At 43.5% G+C, this 14,844-nt stretch overlaps 1 protein-coding gene across 3 annotated transcripts in view; it reads left to right on the forward strand.

Moving 5' to 3' along the window:
• Positions 1–14,844, forward strand: part of CNNM2 (cyclin and CBS domain divalent metal cation transport mediator 2) — a 149,676-nt gene that overhangs the window by 118,005 nt on the left and 16,827 nt on the right. For 2 of the 3 annotated variants that reach the window (XM_032423213.1, XM_032423214.1), the window contains exons 3-5: positions 2,228–2,365; positions 4,377–4,546; positions 14,699–14,792. In XM_032423213.1, the coding sequence (XP_032279104.1) occupies positions 2,228–2,365; positions 4,377–4,546; positions 14,699–14,792 (402 nt within the window). The other variant, XM_032423215.1, reaches the window with a different exon arrangement.

A 14,844-nucleotide genomic window follows, 5' to 3' on the forward strand; every position in this document is an offset into this window, starting at 1 on the left:
ATCCTGTCTCATTGACGTCCACAACTGGATTGTTGGACTGTGGAGTTTAAACCTTTTTCTTCAGCCTCATTCTTAGTAAAGCAGGACCCTTTCAAGAGATTAATAATGGGAAAGGTGCATTTTTGCCTGAAGATGTTTGGGACTCTCAGAGGTGGGACAGAGAAGAGTACCTGGGCTCTGTTTATTCTGTTTGGCTTTTAAGACATGACTTAGAAGGGAAATGGATTGTTCAAATGGCCTGGGGCGCCTGGGACAAGGCCTGCCTTGCTTCAAATAGAGTGATTTTTTTTTTTTTTTTTTAATTTATTTGACAGAGAGAGAGAGAGACAGCCAGAGAGGGAACACAAGCAGGGGGAGTGGGAGAGGGAGAAGCAGGCTCCCGGCTGAGCAGAGAGCCCGATGCGGGGCTTGATCCCAGGACCCTGGGATCATGACCCGAGCCAAAGGCAGACGCTTAACGACTGAGCCACCCAGGTGCCCCGAAATAGAGTGATTTTTATTCAGTCCGCTAGATGGGAATGTTCCTCATTTTAAAAAATGAGAGTCTTCCATGTACCCTTAGAAGGATAAACTTGATATTTAGGTAGTGACTTGCTTCTAAAAATGTACCTTACTCTATCCTCACATATATATTAGTGCGTTCTTTAAAATCATCAGTTCCTATTGTGTTCTATCCTCTTGAAACTTGGAGAGTAGTCAGAGGTCACATAATAAAGAATATTGTTATTTGTGTGTTGACATTCTTTTCATCCTTCCTTACAGTGACTTTAATACCAAGTGTGTCTTTTTATATTTTTTCATTTCCTCAGGGGTAGTACTCATCATAAGAAGGATCATTAAGACATGTAGGAGATCTTATGTTTGCTTTTCAGTTAATGTCTTTTAAGCCTCCATTAGACTAATTGCACACAGAACTGTTGCCTATCATGCCTTACTGGGTGGAATGCTGAATGCGTGATTTTAGGTATATTCTTAAGGTCGACAGGTGATCAGGCCTGATGACTACATTTGCCATTAGAAAATTATTTTGAAATTCGGTGTTGATTTATGCTGTCTGATTCTGAAAAGAATTTGAGACAGAAGAAAATGATAAGTTACAATTGCCCTCTCCCTCTCCCCAGGACAAGCCTGGTAATTAGTCTGTTTGGCCGTAGGCATGAAATGGTAATAATGCACGGACTCATGATTCTCGGGAAAGGAGTGAGCGATTGAGGTCTTGTCTTTAACCAAGTTTTTTCTTGATCATTTCTTTGTCGAGAAAAATACTGGAAAAAAGGTTTTGTGTTAGACACCTTCTAGATCAGGGGTTTGTGAACTGGAGCCCGTAGCTGCCACCAGTGTTTGGATAGCCCACCAGCTGAGAATTCTTGTTTGTTTTTACATTTGGTAATTGTTGAAAAACATCAAAAGAATAATTACTTAGTGACATGTGAAAATAATATGAAATTCAAATTCTATGTCCATAATAAAGTTTTATTGGCATACAGCCATGTTGATTCATTTACATATGGTTGCTTTTGCTCAATAGCAAAAAAAAAAAAAAACTGTTGAGCAGTTACAACAGACCCTGTATGGGCCCCGGAGCCTGAACTACTACCTAGCCCTTGACAAAGGAAGTATGCCGACCTCTCCTCTGGATGACCTTCTTCATATTTGCTTGACCTTGAGGATCTCAGGGTCTGGGCTAGAAACGAAGCTAACAGATATTGTTAAAATGTTCTACGAAAGCATTCTTTCTTGTTTCTGAAGAGGTTTTGTGCGAGTGTTTGTTTTCCCTGTTTCGGCAGAGGCTAGGAGCCTCTGAAAGGCAGGGCACACTTCCCTGTGTCCTCTGTCACCCAGCGATCACTCTTCCCCGCAGCATGGTGACATCGGGTAGCAGGAGACGGTGTGCGCTCCGAGCTGCGTACCGTTGCTCTGGGGTTACACGGCTTGTGTGAGGGTTTCGTCCCCGCTGCCCAGTCGTGTACTTACAAGGGCTCTAAAGACCTTCGTGGAGCATGTTTATCGTTGATACTGGTTGCCTGACTTTGAACTGGGTCATGACTGTGCCGCAGTGATTTGACGAGGATTCTCTCTCCTCCCCTGTCCGAGGGGCGTTGGTGCGCAGAGTGCCCGCGGTCTGGAGGTAGTCTAGCCTTTGCAGCAGATTTCGTCCTTTTCATTCAGAAAGAGCCCTGATCTAATCGAGTGCATTTCCTTTTATCTTTCCTTGTTCTTCTGTCAGCTGATAACAGAACGAAAAAGAAAGTGGCCCATCGGGAAAGAAAGCAAGACTTTTCTGCCTTTAAACAGACAGACAGCGAGATGAAGGTGAAAATATCACCCCAGCTTCTCCTGGCCATGCACCGTTTCCTAGCAACAGGCAAGTGCCGCTTATCGCAGTTTGAGATCTCTACGAACCCTGGACCGTGTTTCTCACCCACCACTGCCTGGGGTGGGCTGGGGGTGGAGACCGGGAAATGGGGTGATAAGTAATGCCACTTTTGTGTTTTGTTTTCTGTTTTTTTTTTTGTTTTGTTTGTTTTGTTTTGTTTTTTTCTTTTTAAATTCTCTCCTCTCCTGTGTTCAGTGTCGGCATGAACCCTCTGAGACATTTACCAGGGGTGGACCAGTAACTTAAAATTGGTCTGAAAGGTAAGGATGAATGTTAGTGCCACACTGCATGTGAACCGTAGGCCAGGTCATCTGCTTCCAGCTCGGTCCGGGGGAGAGCCCGCTGGTGGCGTGGGCTGGCAGTGCAGATCAGACAGCCCCTGGCTGTGTGTCGGCCAGTTGAGTAATTCTCTCTCCAGCTTGCCTTGGAAGAACAGCTGGACATCAGTGGTGACCTGGGTGCTATGATTTGCAAAGAAGAAAAATAGATTTTTTCAGAATTAAATCTATCTTTGATGATGTCGATGAAATCAGAAACTCTAAGCGCTTTGACATGGATTTCTCGATGGCCTCTTCAAGTCCGATTAACTTGGGCCCATTCCAGGAGGCAAGCGTTCACATTAATTAAAACCACCAATCCAGCCGGCACTGACTGCTCCAGAAAGGTCAAGGTTGAATGGACTTAAGAGACTGACTAACCCTTCTCACATCCCCAAGTGGCTCTCTAGGTGAAGGGTGAGCTCTGTTGGCCAGGGGAAACCTAAGAAAATCGGAAAGTACCCAGTGGCCTGTAGAAGACGTCTGTGTTCACGATGGGCATCCAGGGCCCTTCAGCTGCATGCAGCATACTTAAAATATTTCGAAAAGAAGGCTAACAGTAGCCATGCGATGGAATATTATGTGCTCTTTAAGACCTAGAAATGCTCACAATATAATACTTTTGACATGGGAAGATACTCATAATTTAATGTGAGGTGAGAAAAAAACACAAAGCTGTAAGACCACTGTTTTCGTGCGTGCGCGCACACACGTCCACACACACACACACACATCCACACACACACGTCCACACAGGCACACGTGCTCACCAGCCGCTCAGAGGGACGGACTGGTGGGTTCATAGGTAACTTTCTTTTCCTCTTTATCTTCTTCCGTGTTTTCCAAAACTTCTACAATGTACTACCTTATTTTGTTATTATCAAAGCTAATACAGAAGCTAGTACAGAACTTACGGTTCACCTCATGAAAACAATTTTTTAAACATATAAACAGTATCTTTAACTTATTTTTCTGAATCTGGTAATACTGTTCATCATTTCAGAGCCATACTTTAACATTAAATGTTCTCCGACTCTACCTCTGAGGTACCGTGAAGTCCACTTTCAGTAGGAGCGACCCTAAGCCAGTAATTCTGAGTTTTGTTATTGGAAATAAAATGGATTCCTTTGTCAATACAGATACGCATTTTAAAATTTTTTTAGTTAGCAAGTTGGAGTGCATGTCGCTGTGTGCACGTGCCTTGCTTCTCTTCTGAATCTCCGCCTTCCTTTGTTCCCAGACTCTCTCAGGTAGTGGAGTGGGAGAATGAGCACTTCGTCTGGGCACCTGGTACTAACCCACACCTAGATGCTTCCTGACCTTTGCTTCTTCCTTCGGCTGTTGTGGAACAGTCAGACTATTGTGGCCTGTCGAAGGGTGTCCTGGCAGTCAGGAGCCTGCTTCTGGTTGACTGTGATTTGTATCAGAAAATTAGAGTAATTTTATAAGAACTGAAACCAATGACAGGTTGAAAAGGAAGCATTTAAACAAATACGAGACTTCGGCATTTTCTAATTTCTCCCAGGTAATCTGCCCCCAGTGGATCACCAAACGGAAGTGTCGTTACTCCATACTGTGTTGCTTTTATTCCGAGTATTCTTATATTCTAAACTCCTTAATCACTAGTATAATTTTTTTCCATCCATTTGAAGTGTAATATCAAGTTGTGTTTATATCTATAGAAGTAGAAGCATTTAGCCCATCCCAGATGTCAGAGAAGATCCTTCTAAGGCTGCTAAAGCACCCCAATGTCATCCAGGAACTGAAGTATGATGAGAAGAACAAGAAAGCCCCAGAATACTACCTCTACCAGCGAAACAAACCTGTAGACTACTTCGTTCTCATTTTGCAGGTCAGAAGAATTATTCAATAGTTGTTTGATCTCACTGAGTACCCATCATTCCACTTCTGAGGCGACTTTTCTGTAGGTTAATGGGTGTGTCAAGGTTCACATACTTAACTTCCGGGGTCACCTGATACACGGGAGGATTTCATCCCCCTGTTTTCCTCTCTGTAAAATAATTTCAGTATAAAGCAATGTCATTAGTTACTTCAGTTTCCAATACTGAAGGGCACTTACTGATTGCTGAGGCATGGTGGCATTCATTTGAAGAATGGTGAATTCAGTTGTTCATATTTTTGGAAGAGTTTGGAGAATTACCTGTACACGTCCAAATCTTGGTTGGGCATTTGAAATTTAAGTGTCATGAGTTCCTGGGGTCCTCTTTTTATCGTCTTCTCTTTTTCCCACTCTTCGTTAGGACTTGGTCGTCTACAACTTCCTAGAAGTAACTTGCTATCTCTTCCCTTAACAACATCAAATTAATACATTTATTATTTTTATTCCTGGTTACTAACCAGACTGTTCTACAGAGGAACTAATGTAATCATCACAGCCTCTCCTGGCAATGGAAACTTCGTTCCTTCTCACTAATAACATAATCCACTGTATGAGGTGAGAAGGTCCATCCATTCTGGACCCTCCTTGAGGGGCTTTGGTGCTGGAGTTGATAGGAGGCCCTTATTATATCACAGTTTCATTTGATAGAACACTGTCCTTGACATGGAGACCAAGATGAACAGTACAATGAATGAAGTGCTGGTTTTACTGACTGCTTGTACCTCCTTACTGAAGAATTTTACAGGAAGTCTGAGTTTACTCAGTACAAGAATCCTAGCCCCTTAAGCATTCTCCTACTTTTTGGTGATTTCCTAGGTATGAATGGGAGGGATCATTAGAAAAGTATAATGAGTACTCGGTAGGTCCTGCAATTTACATGAGTCCAGCAAGGTCCCAATTATCAAAAGGATAATTAAGGAGGTTCTTTTTATTTGAAAGCAACTCTTATCAGATGTCTGGATGAGGGAAACTCTGCACAGTGTTGTGCTCATGTCCCTGTTTGGGTGCTGTTGTGATGTCTGGAGGCAGAAGTAAGAAACTGTAGAAAAATCTGTGCGGTAACTAGTCACATACCACTTTCATACATTCTTTCGTGGAAACATCTCTTTGCAGGTTTTCTAATTCAATATGCTGATTCTTCTATTAGCCTTAGTCTCATTCAACCCTGAGCTGTGTTTTTCTTTTTCTCTGGAGATAGACACACTTGCACCTCTGAGGGGGCTGTAGGGAGTTTATGTACTGCAGCGAGGGAATAAGACATGTGTGCTTCTCCTAAAAACTGGATGCGAATATTCCTTAAACCTAGAGAAACTTTGAATTACGCTAAATTTTGGATTACACTTTTTTTAAAGGAGGGCTTTGAGGACTGACATGGTGAATTTCAGGAGTCATATTAGAAACTATGTATCTTTCAGTTGTCGATTTTTATGTAGTTAGTCTGTATGAAGCTGTGATTCAGGAATGCTCTGTGGGGGAATAACAAAGCCATTTCCTGGTTGAAAGATCTAAAAATAGATTTTATGGAAGAGGGACTTCATACTCCATACTCCCCGTTCATTTACAATTAAATCTTTAAAGATAGTTTTGGTAAGGCATTTGTGTGTTACCTGTATTTGAATACCTACCTCATGTTAAGTATTTATATAAATGTGACCTTTTTTTTTTTTTTTTTGAATTGTGGAACTGATGATATCATGGGGGTTTTTGTAAATAGTGTATGTGCTGGATTAAGAGGATTTATGGAGGGGTTTAAACTATGGAGTTCAGGGAAAATTAGGTTCTTGTCGGCGAGCCAATTACCTGAGTGAGGTACCCGGAGTATAAGAAAATGAAATACCATGACCCCTGTTAATCTAGCACAGCTGTCACCTTTTACAAAATATATTCCACTCTGAAATGTCCCTAGCCCAACTTTGGAAACTGGTGCCAGGTTATTGGGCATGTTCCTCTGCATGCTAGAGCATTAAATCAGAAGCAGGCTTCAGTATCTGCCTTCCGTTCCTGGCCCCGGAGCCAGTGAGCCGCCCTCCGTCTGCAGACACTAGAAAAAACTCTTCTATTAAGTCATTGATGTTTGGAATGTAATTATAAATAGAAACCCATCGCTCTGAGTTTAAATGAAGTAAAGTCTAATTTATTCAAAGTAGTAAACCATTTAAGCTTAAAAGAATTATTCTGTAAGTTACTGGGCACATACCTCCCACTCCATAAGTATAAAAAGGCTACGACCTAAAGTTTTATCTGAAAAAGTAGATTTTTTAAAACTAAGATGTATTGGGGGAGAATCAATAAGGACAGTGATAAAAGCACAATAAACACTGAAAGAAAAGTTTATTGGCTCGACATGTCTGAAATAACAAAACACATACATCCTGCTTTTTACTGAGTTGTTTTCAAATAAAAAGGACCTCCTTAATTATCCTTTCGATAATTGGGACCTTGCTGGACTCATGTAAATTGTAGGACCTACCGAGTACTCATGGATGTGTGTATCCATGGAAATGGATAGGAATATAATTTTGGTGGAAAATAATTTCCACCATCATAAAAGAGTAAGCATACCAAGAAAAAAGTGTTTTAACTTGACTAATACAATTAACAGGAATTCGGAGAAAATTAAATATAAAGCCAGGAAAATACACTTTTTAAAAAGTTTTATGTACTTTGATAAAGTTGATGATTTGCTATGTCATATATAAGTTCTACTAAACTCAGAAAGGTAGAAATTTCTAGAACCACCTGTATAGATCATAATGAAATAAAATTGGACCTAAAAATACATAATTGAAGAGTACTAAGCCATTTTTAAATGGTGACCAATTCTCTTACAAAGGCTTATACGTAAGGCTCAGAACAGGGCATATAATGTATTCCCATGTGTTTCATGTGCATCTGTATATACATGAATCTCTCTGGAAGGTTACTCAAGAGTCTAGTCACAGGTGGTTGCCTCTAAGGAGGGAGACTTGGAGGACTGGGAATAGGGTGGAAGGGAGACTTATTTCTCCCTTTGAATTTGAATTTCTTACCAGGTGCACGTATTACCTATTTAAAGAAATGTTGAAAATATAATTAACATCAAGCTGATAAGCCCTAAGTAGCAACTGAATTAGAGTGAAAATATATAGAATATCATAAAATACAGAGAACAGCATGAAAGACATTATTAAATAATACCTTATATGCTGTATGTCAAAGTTTTAAGAAATTTTATTCTGAGTACTAAAATAAGGAAAAAAAGTCTGTAATTATCTAGAAAAAGAACACAGCAACAAACCGAAAAGAACAAATTAAATAATAAAGATAGTCATGAAAGAAATATTAATGAGAAAGCCTTAAAGCCCATAAATAAAATCAAGATTTGGTTCTTTTAAAAGATTAACAAAATCAGTTTTCTACTGATGTAATTCATGTGATAAAAGAGAAAAACAACAAAACAAGAAGTTCTCTCTTGTCCTTTAAAACAGCTAGATTCAAAGAAATCACTTGGAAAAAAATTGAAACTTGGAGGAGCTCATTTTCTGTATAATACAAATGGGACAAGATGGTATGATCGTCAGATTTCCTAACTAAAAAGGTAGCAGTTAGAGAACAGCAACGTCCCCGAAGAGTTAATCACTGTGACTGACTAAATTAGGTTTTTTTAGGAATGCAGGACTAGTTTAAGAACAACAAAACCAAAATATGCCATGTTAATTAGGAAAGGGGTGAAGAAAAAAAAAATCCTAATGCTCCTATCAAGATATCAGAAAGGCAACTGACAAAATTAAGCATCCATTTTTTTATTTTAGAAAACAAAAAAAAATCTTTGTAAAAATCCATGGTGAATAGTGAACAAAAAAGAAAAAGTGCTGGTGGGGCACCTGGATGGCTCAGTCGTTAAGCTTCTGCCTTCCGCTCAGGTCATGATCTCAGGGTCCTGGGATCGAGCCCCGCATCAGGCTCCCTGCTCAGCAGGAAGCCTGCTTCTCCCTCTCCCACTCCCCCTGCTGGTGTTCCCTCTCTCGCTGTGTCTGTCTCTGTCAAATAAATAAAATCTTAAAGAAAGAAAAGAAAAAGTGCTGCAAAATCAGTCATATCCTTAAACTGACAGCCTCCTTTTTGGAATACATACATACAATCCCTCATACACATGCATCTAAAGAAATTATTTGCTAAAGTTATCTATGCAAACATATTTATAGCAAATTTGTTAATTATAAAGTAGTAGTAGTTCATATGTCTCAACCACTTATATTAATCACATGATGAGACCATCATTTAGTCATGAAAGAAGTGGAAAGCACATAGAAAAATATCAAGAGTGTGTGTACAATAATTATAACTACTATAAACCGTTTTTCTAATTCACAGAGTTGGTATTTTACAGTGAAGGATTTGTTGGTCCTTTGGGGAGTAAAATATCTAAAGCAAAAAATACGTATATATTTTTTTGGAATTATATATATATGTATCATATATATATATAATTGCTCCTTCACATCACATAACCAGATTATGATTTTTTTGAAAAAATACGAAATATAAAGAATACTAGGAAAGCAAATAACTCTTTTCTTTGCCAATTACAGAATCAATAAGAGGAACACTTTTTTTTTTTTCCTGGTGTTAATTTTTCTGCTTGATTTCATGCCTCAGATTTTTGTTGTTGTTCAGCTGTCCCACTCACGTCTCTCTTCAGGGCCTCTGACAGGGCTTCAGAAGGGGTTTTCCCTGTAGAGTGAAATCTGTTCCTTTGTGGGGGTGGCAGGTAGCATCTTGGAGCTTACACATCCCTTGACATTACTTAGAACCATTTCACCTGTTATTGGAAGAGGACTTTAAGCCTTCAATACCAAAGCTTTATTGAGGATTTTTGAGTTGTAGGGTCTGTGTGTCCCAGTGAATAATCTTTAGTCCCGAGTCAAGTACAGATAGCACCCATTTTGAAGAAAAAAAAAATTACTCGGATACCCAGGGTTGACCCTATTTTTAACAAATTATACTTAGATATGTGTAAATAAAAACTAGGTATAAGCTCCTTTTGCGCTCTTTGAGTTAGAATTTGTATAAACCAAAACAGACTTGTAATTAATATTTTAAATGTGTCAGGGACATTGTTTGGCTGCTGGGAAAGTACCACTGGTCCCAGTAAGGCAGGGGCTCTGGTGCGGGCTCTTTTGCACTCAGCACGTTTGGGTCTCCGTGTGCCCGGCCATGACTGACCTTCTTCAGCCCTTGGTTCAGTTTGGGTTCCTCTGAATGTTTGTGCAGGATGCTGTGCTGTTATTTGGCCTCTGCTGGGTGTGACTGGGTTTGTGATGTTTGGTCCTCTTCTGTCCCTTTCTCTCCACTTCAGTGCTCCTCACACTTTCACGCACATCACTTGTGGATTCCGTAGGACTGGGGTGAAGTCTGAAATGCTGCTTATTTCTTACAAGCTCCCAGTTGATTGAGCGGCAAGCCTTAGCCATGCTGATTCAGGTAGTAAGAACAACTACCATGCAATTGTGAGCCCCAGGGCACGGCGCTGACCTCTGGTGGTGGCATGTGGTTAGAAAATGGTCAACCAGATGGTCCAAAATATGTGTGCATTCATTTTTGACCATCAAAAGTTTTTTAAAAATTTAAATATTCATGAAGGGAACTTGCCATCCGAAGACTACATCTCTGGACTCCAGATTGGAAAACAATTGCTAGGGAACGTTTGAGCCACAGAACAGACCCTCTTTGGGTCATGCTTCCCCTCTTACGGGGCAGTGCTGGTGAACTTCAGCTGGGGTTCACGCCGCTGGGATTCAGTTACCTCCTTTCAGGTGTCAAGCCCCACGGAATACTTTGTGATGGTGATATTTAAAAAAATTAAAAAGAACCCAAAGGTGAGCAGGAGACTGCACTGATGCCCGGCATGTGGGGCCTGAGAGAGTTTTGGTCTCCCTGAGTCTGCGCCATTCGCTGACCACTTGATCTTGTTGGTGCCAATGAGGCTGGCACAGGTTCCCACCTTGTGGCCAGGTACAGCACAAGACTGCTTTGAGTACTTTCTGGATGCTTAGGAGCTTTGAGGAGAGTTCCCTAATAACCTTCTTCCAAAGAAAGGTTAGGGTGCTTGTGATGATAACTTTACTTGGGAAGCCAGCTTTGCCTGAGACAGGGAGACCTTCCTTCTCTTTTGTCAGCTTAACCATGAAGTCCGAGCTCTCCCTTTGGGAGCCCGTCATGTGCTGTAATGATGTGTGTGTGTGTGTGTGTGTGTGTGTGCGCGCTAATGCTAGAGTATGGAGTAGATTTGTGCATGTTTCGGAAGTCGGTATGTAGCTCCTTACACAGACAAAGTCCTGATCTAAGGACACCTGATTGGTTGTGAGGCCAGGCATGCCCTTTCCTCGTGGGGGCGGCTTCAATTTGTGTACTGGTAGGTCTCTTTGGAAATGGTCATTTTGGGGAGCCATTGACACACATACAGGAATAAAAAATGTTTACTGGATGTTTCTAAAACCTGCCTGCCAGAAAAGCTTCACTTCTGTAGTGAGGAGTACAGGGATGGGCAGTTTTCAAAGCATGGAATTGTAGAATCCTATAAAGCTAGAATCAAAAGAACCATGGGATCCTTTAGTCCGTTGCATGTTTTATAAATGAAGGAAAATGTGTCTGGCACGGTGTTTCCTTCGTGCTGATGCTTGACAAAGTTTTCACCCATTTGAGACAAAGTGAGAAAAATAAAGACAGCTGCAGCGAGATCTTCATAAAATTACATATATTCAGTTTAAAGACCTGTCTGTTCTGAAATTATATATTTTCTGTATTTTGGGGGTGAAGATGTCTGGTCTGAAGCAAAATGGTGGTTAGAGTAGATGGTTGCGTTTTTAAAAATATCTGTATGAAATAAAAATTCAGCACTGCCGTCTCTGAGGCTGGAGGTGTATTTTACTAGTTCTGGGAATCCACGCACGAGGAGCCGGGGACCCCGCGGACCGCCTCGTAGCCTGGTTGAGGTCAGCTTGGTGGGCCGCTGGGGATGGCTGAGCCTCCCCAACCTGCAGGTGCGTCCCAAAGGGCAGAGGGATGAACTAAGATGGCTGGGATCCAGAGCGTTGAGTCTTTGTGCGGCTGTCCTTGTGCAGTTTGCAGACAGCCACCATGACTACGGGGGAGTTTCCTGAGCGACTAGGGTACGCAGAGGCTCCGGAGCTGGGGCCATTGTTCACAAACAGAGCCTTGTAGCAACGATTCCCAAACCTGCTACGTGCTAGAATCAACTGGAGAGCTTTATTAAAATCCTACTGCCCAGGTTGCACCCATACGAGTTAAATCAGAATGCCTGGGAGTGGGAGCCAGACATCATGTTTTTTTGTTTGTTTTTTTAAATCCCCAGGTGTTTCCAGTACACAGCAAGAATTGGGGATCCTCTGCCTTTGAGCTGACTTGGCCAGGGTTCCGGGCGTGCCTGTGGTGTGTGTACTGCCCCGGGAAAAGCTCCTTCCCAAGAGGCACCCCGTATTGTTATCTACAGTCTTTTGGGGAGTGCCTATTACCCTGCTGGTTCTGATGAAAATTATAAAGAATTGTGAACGGCCGCCCATCTGCAGGGACACAGAATACAAAAGGCCTTGGAGCTTGTAAAACAAATGATCCAGATCCACTGGAGACCCATAAAGATGGAAGTCGTGATGAGGCTCTGTTGCATTTGAAGCTTCCTCTTGATTTTCTCCATAGAAATTCAGGTTACAAGATGGTCCTGCAGCCGCGGTTGAGCTTACGACTACAGAGACAGTCACATATGTATATATGACCTACCTGATACAAGGTCAAGGGTTAGTGCAGGAAGAAATGGATAAGTAACTGCCAAGCTCTGTACCATCGGAGCTTGGGTTATTGTTCACCAGAGTCTCCGAGTATTATGTCCCTACCTGTCCTCTTCTTTCCCTCCTCTCTTAAGGGATCCTGCCTCTGGAGCTAGTCACTGCCCCTCGTCTGTTCTTTCCTACCAGCTTCCGGCTTTCCTCCCTTAGTGACGGCCTCTTCTCCCTCTATTCTCCCCCCCCCCCCCGCCCCCCGCCATCTCCATCTCCATCCTGACCCTCCTCCTAACCTTCATTCTTCCGCTTCAGCCTTTCTTGATGGACCCTTTCTTGATGGACTCCTCTGGAAGGGAGAGTGTCCTGTCCCCTCCTGTCCCCAGCACTGATGCGGCAGAGCCTTTCCAGTGTTTCTGTCCGTGCTCATGGTGCCCGTCTTCTGGTCACTTGGAGTAAACTTCTGCCACGATTTGTGACTGCCCCTCTCCCCCTTACACTTCCTTCTCCCTTCTGCTTTCACCAAACTGGGTGGATTCCTTATCCACAGCTTCTCCCCTCGCCCCCTTCTTCCAGCCCTGTGGTTCCTCATCTTCCAGGAGCCGAGCCGCTGTGCACGAGCACGGGCCCCACGGGTCCGTCCCCCCAGGAGCCCCGCGGTCTCCCCGGCTCTCCAGATGCTCTTCCAGCCGCCTCTCCCCCGCCTTCCCGCGCAAACCCAGAGAGCCTGGCTGTCTGCTGTCTCCCACCTCTGACCTGCCCTCCCTTCTCTTGGCTCAAATCCTCCTCCTTAGATTTTCCTTCCTGTACAAAATGTGTAGAAGAACAGGAAGTAATTTTTTTCTCTGATTCCCTTAGATTCTGGCCGTTTTTCCTCAGGGAGACTTTTTGTTGACCGCCCCGTCCCATAGGTCTTGCGCCTGCTCCCGTCTGTCGCGCCTGGTGGAAACTCGCGGGTGGCAAGGGCGCTCTTCGCCCGGACCCCACGGCCTCTCTGGGGCCCTGCGTGCTGTGCGCTCAGGGCTCCCGGCCCCCGCTTGTTGGCAGGGTGGTTTTACATGGGGGGGGGGTCAGCTCCTTTCTTAGAGCAAGAGAGTTGGTTGGGAAGTGATCATACTGCTATTTTGAGTGAAGGGAAACCTAAAAGAGAGACAGTAGATGATTTTCTGAAGAAGTGATTGGAGGAAAGTCTTCCCTAACTGGGAATGTAGTGTATGACAATAGGGAGTGATGAAAATAATTGTTGTGTTACTGGGCGGCGTAGCGAGCTTGTTGGCCAAGAGCTTGTTCTTCGCTTATTTAATCCTTCTGAGCCCCTGTCCTGACTTGTAAGGGGGGGGGGGGAGTATTGTGTCTACTTCATGGAGTTATGAGCACTTAAGTGAATTAAGAAAGCACTGACTTGTTCGCACAGTTCCCCTTCAATGAGTGGTACTGTCATTTTTCTTTTCCTGTCGTAAAGGATGTACCACAAAGGTACCTTTCACTGGAGAGGCAGCTCTACTATGGTGACCAGGAGCCGTTCTGGCGCTCGGCTGGGGAATCCAGAAGTGGAGCTCACTGACTAGGATATTCCAGTCGCCTGGAAAACGCATGCTGGGCACCTCCCATGCGGGGATCGCAGTGGACCCTCAGGCTAGCAGGGTGAACGAGGCGTCCGCAGTCCCGCAGGAACTGACGTGTGAAGCTGTGGACAAGTTAGAGGAAGAGAAGGGGAGGGAGGACTTCAGGGAGAGGTTTTGTCCTGATGTAAGGAGACTTGCTAAGGTGCTTTTGCAAGATTGAGGAGGAAGTTCGGAGGTGTTGCGGTGCCCATGGGGGGTCTGGGTGACAAGGGGCCCCACCTGCGGACACAGGATGCTGTGTTAGCGAGACCAGAGTGAGTTCGGTCCCTGGAGCCCGTGTAGTCCATGGCCATGAACCGTGTTAACCCTTAACCCTGGTGCTGCTCCAGCTTGGCCTCCTGCAAGACCATGTCTTCCCCTGTGTTTGCCCCACTGATGGGGCGAGAGCACTATCTTTTTATTACTGGAGGGTTCCCGAAGAATCCATGCACAAACTAGGGATGCTGGGAAAATACTAAGCGGACTCACAGAAATTAAACCTCACACGTTCACGGTCATCTCTGCATCTCCAGCCAAATCCAGTTTCCATGTTTAAGATGAATTAACCCTCTCTGCTAAGTGGGAAAGAGCATGCGAGGCTTTCCTTCCCGGGGATGATTGGGAGAGGAATTTAGACAAAAATCTCAGGGAGGACAAATCTTGCACAGAGCTTGCTGAGGGATTGGTGTAACTAGACTGAAAATGCTCCCCTTTTCTTCTCACAGGGGAAAGTGGAAGTAGAAGCTGGGAAGGAAGGTATGAAATTCGAAGCCAGTGCTTTCTCCTACTACGGTGTGATGGCTCTCACAGCCTCTCCAGGTGAGCGTCCCTCCTCCGCCCGTCGGGGCAGGGCTGGGTTTTAGGACAGAGC

The sequence above is a fragment of the Phoca vitulina genome, unplaced genomic scaffold, assembly GCF_004348235.1.
Source record: "Phoca vitulina isolate PV1807 unplaced genomic scaffold, GSC_HSeal_1.0 scaffold28, whole genome shotgun sequence".
Taxonomy (NCBI): domain Eukaryota; kingdom Metazoa; phylum Chordata; class Mammalia; order Carnivora; family Phocidae; genus Phoca; species Phoca vitulina.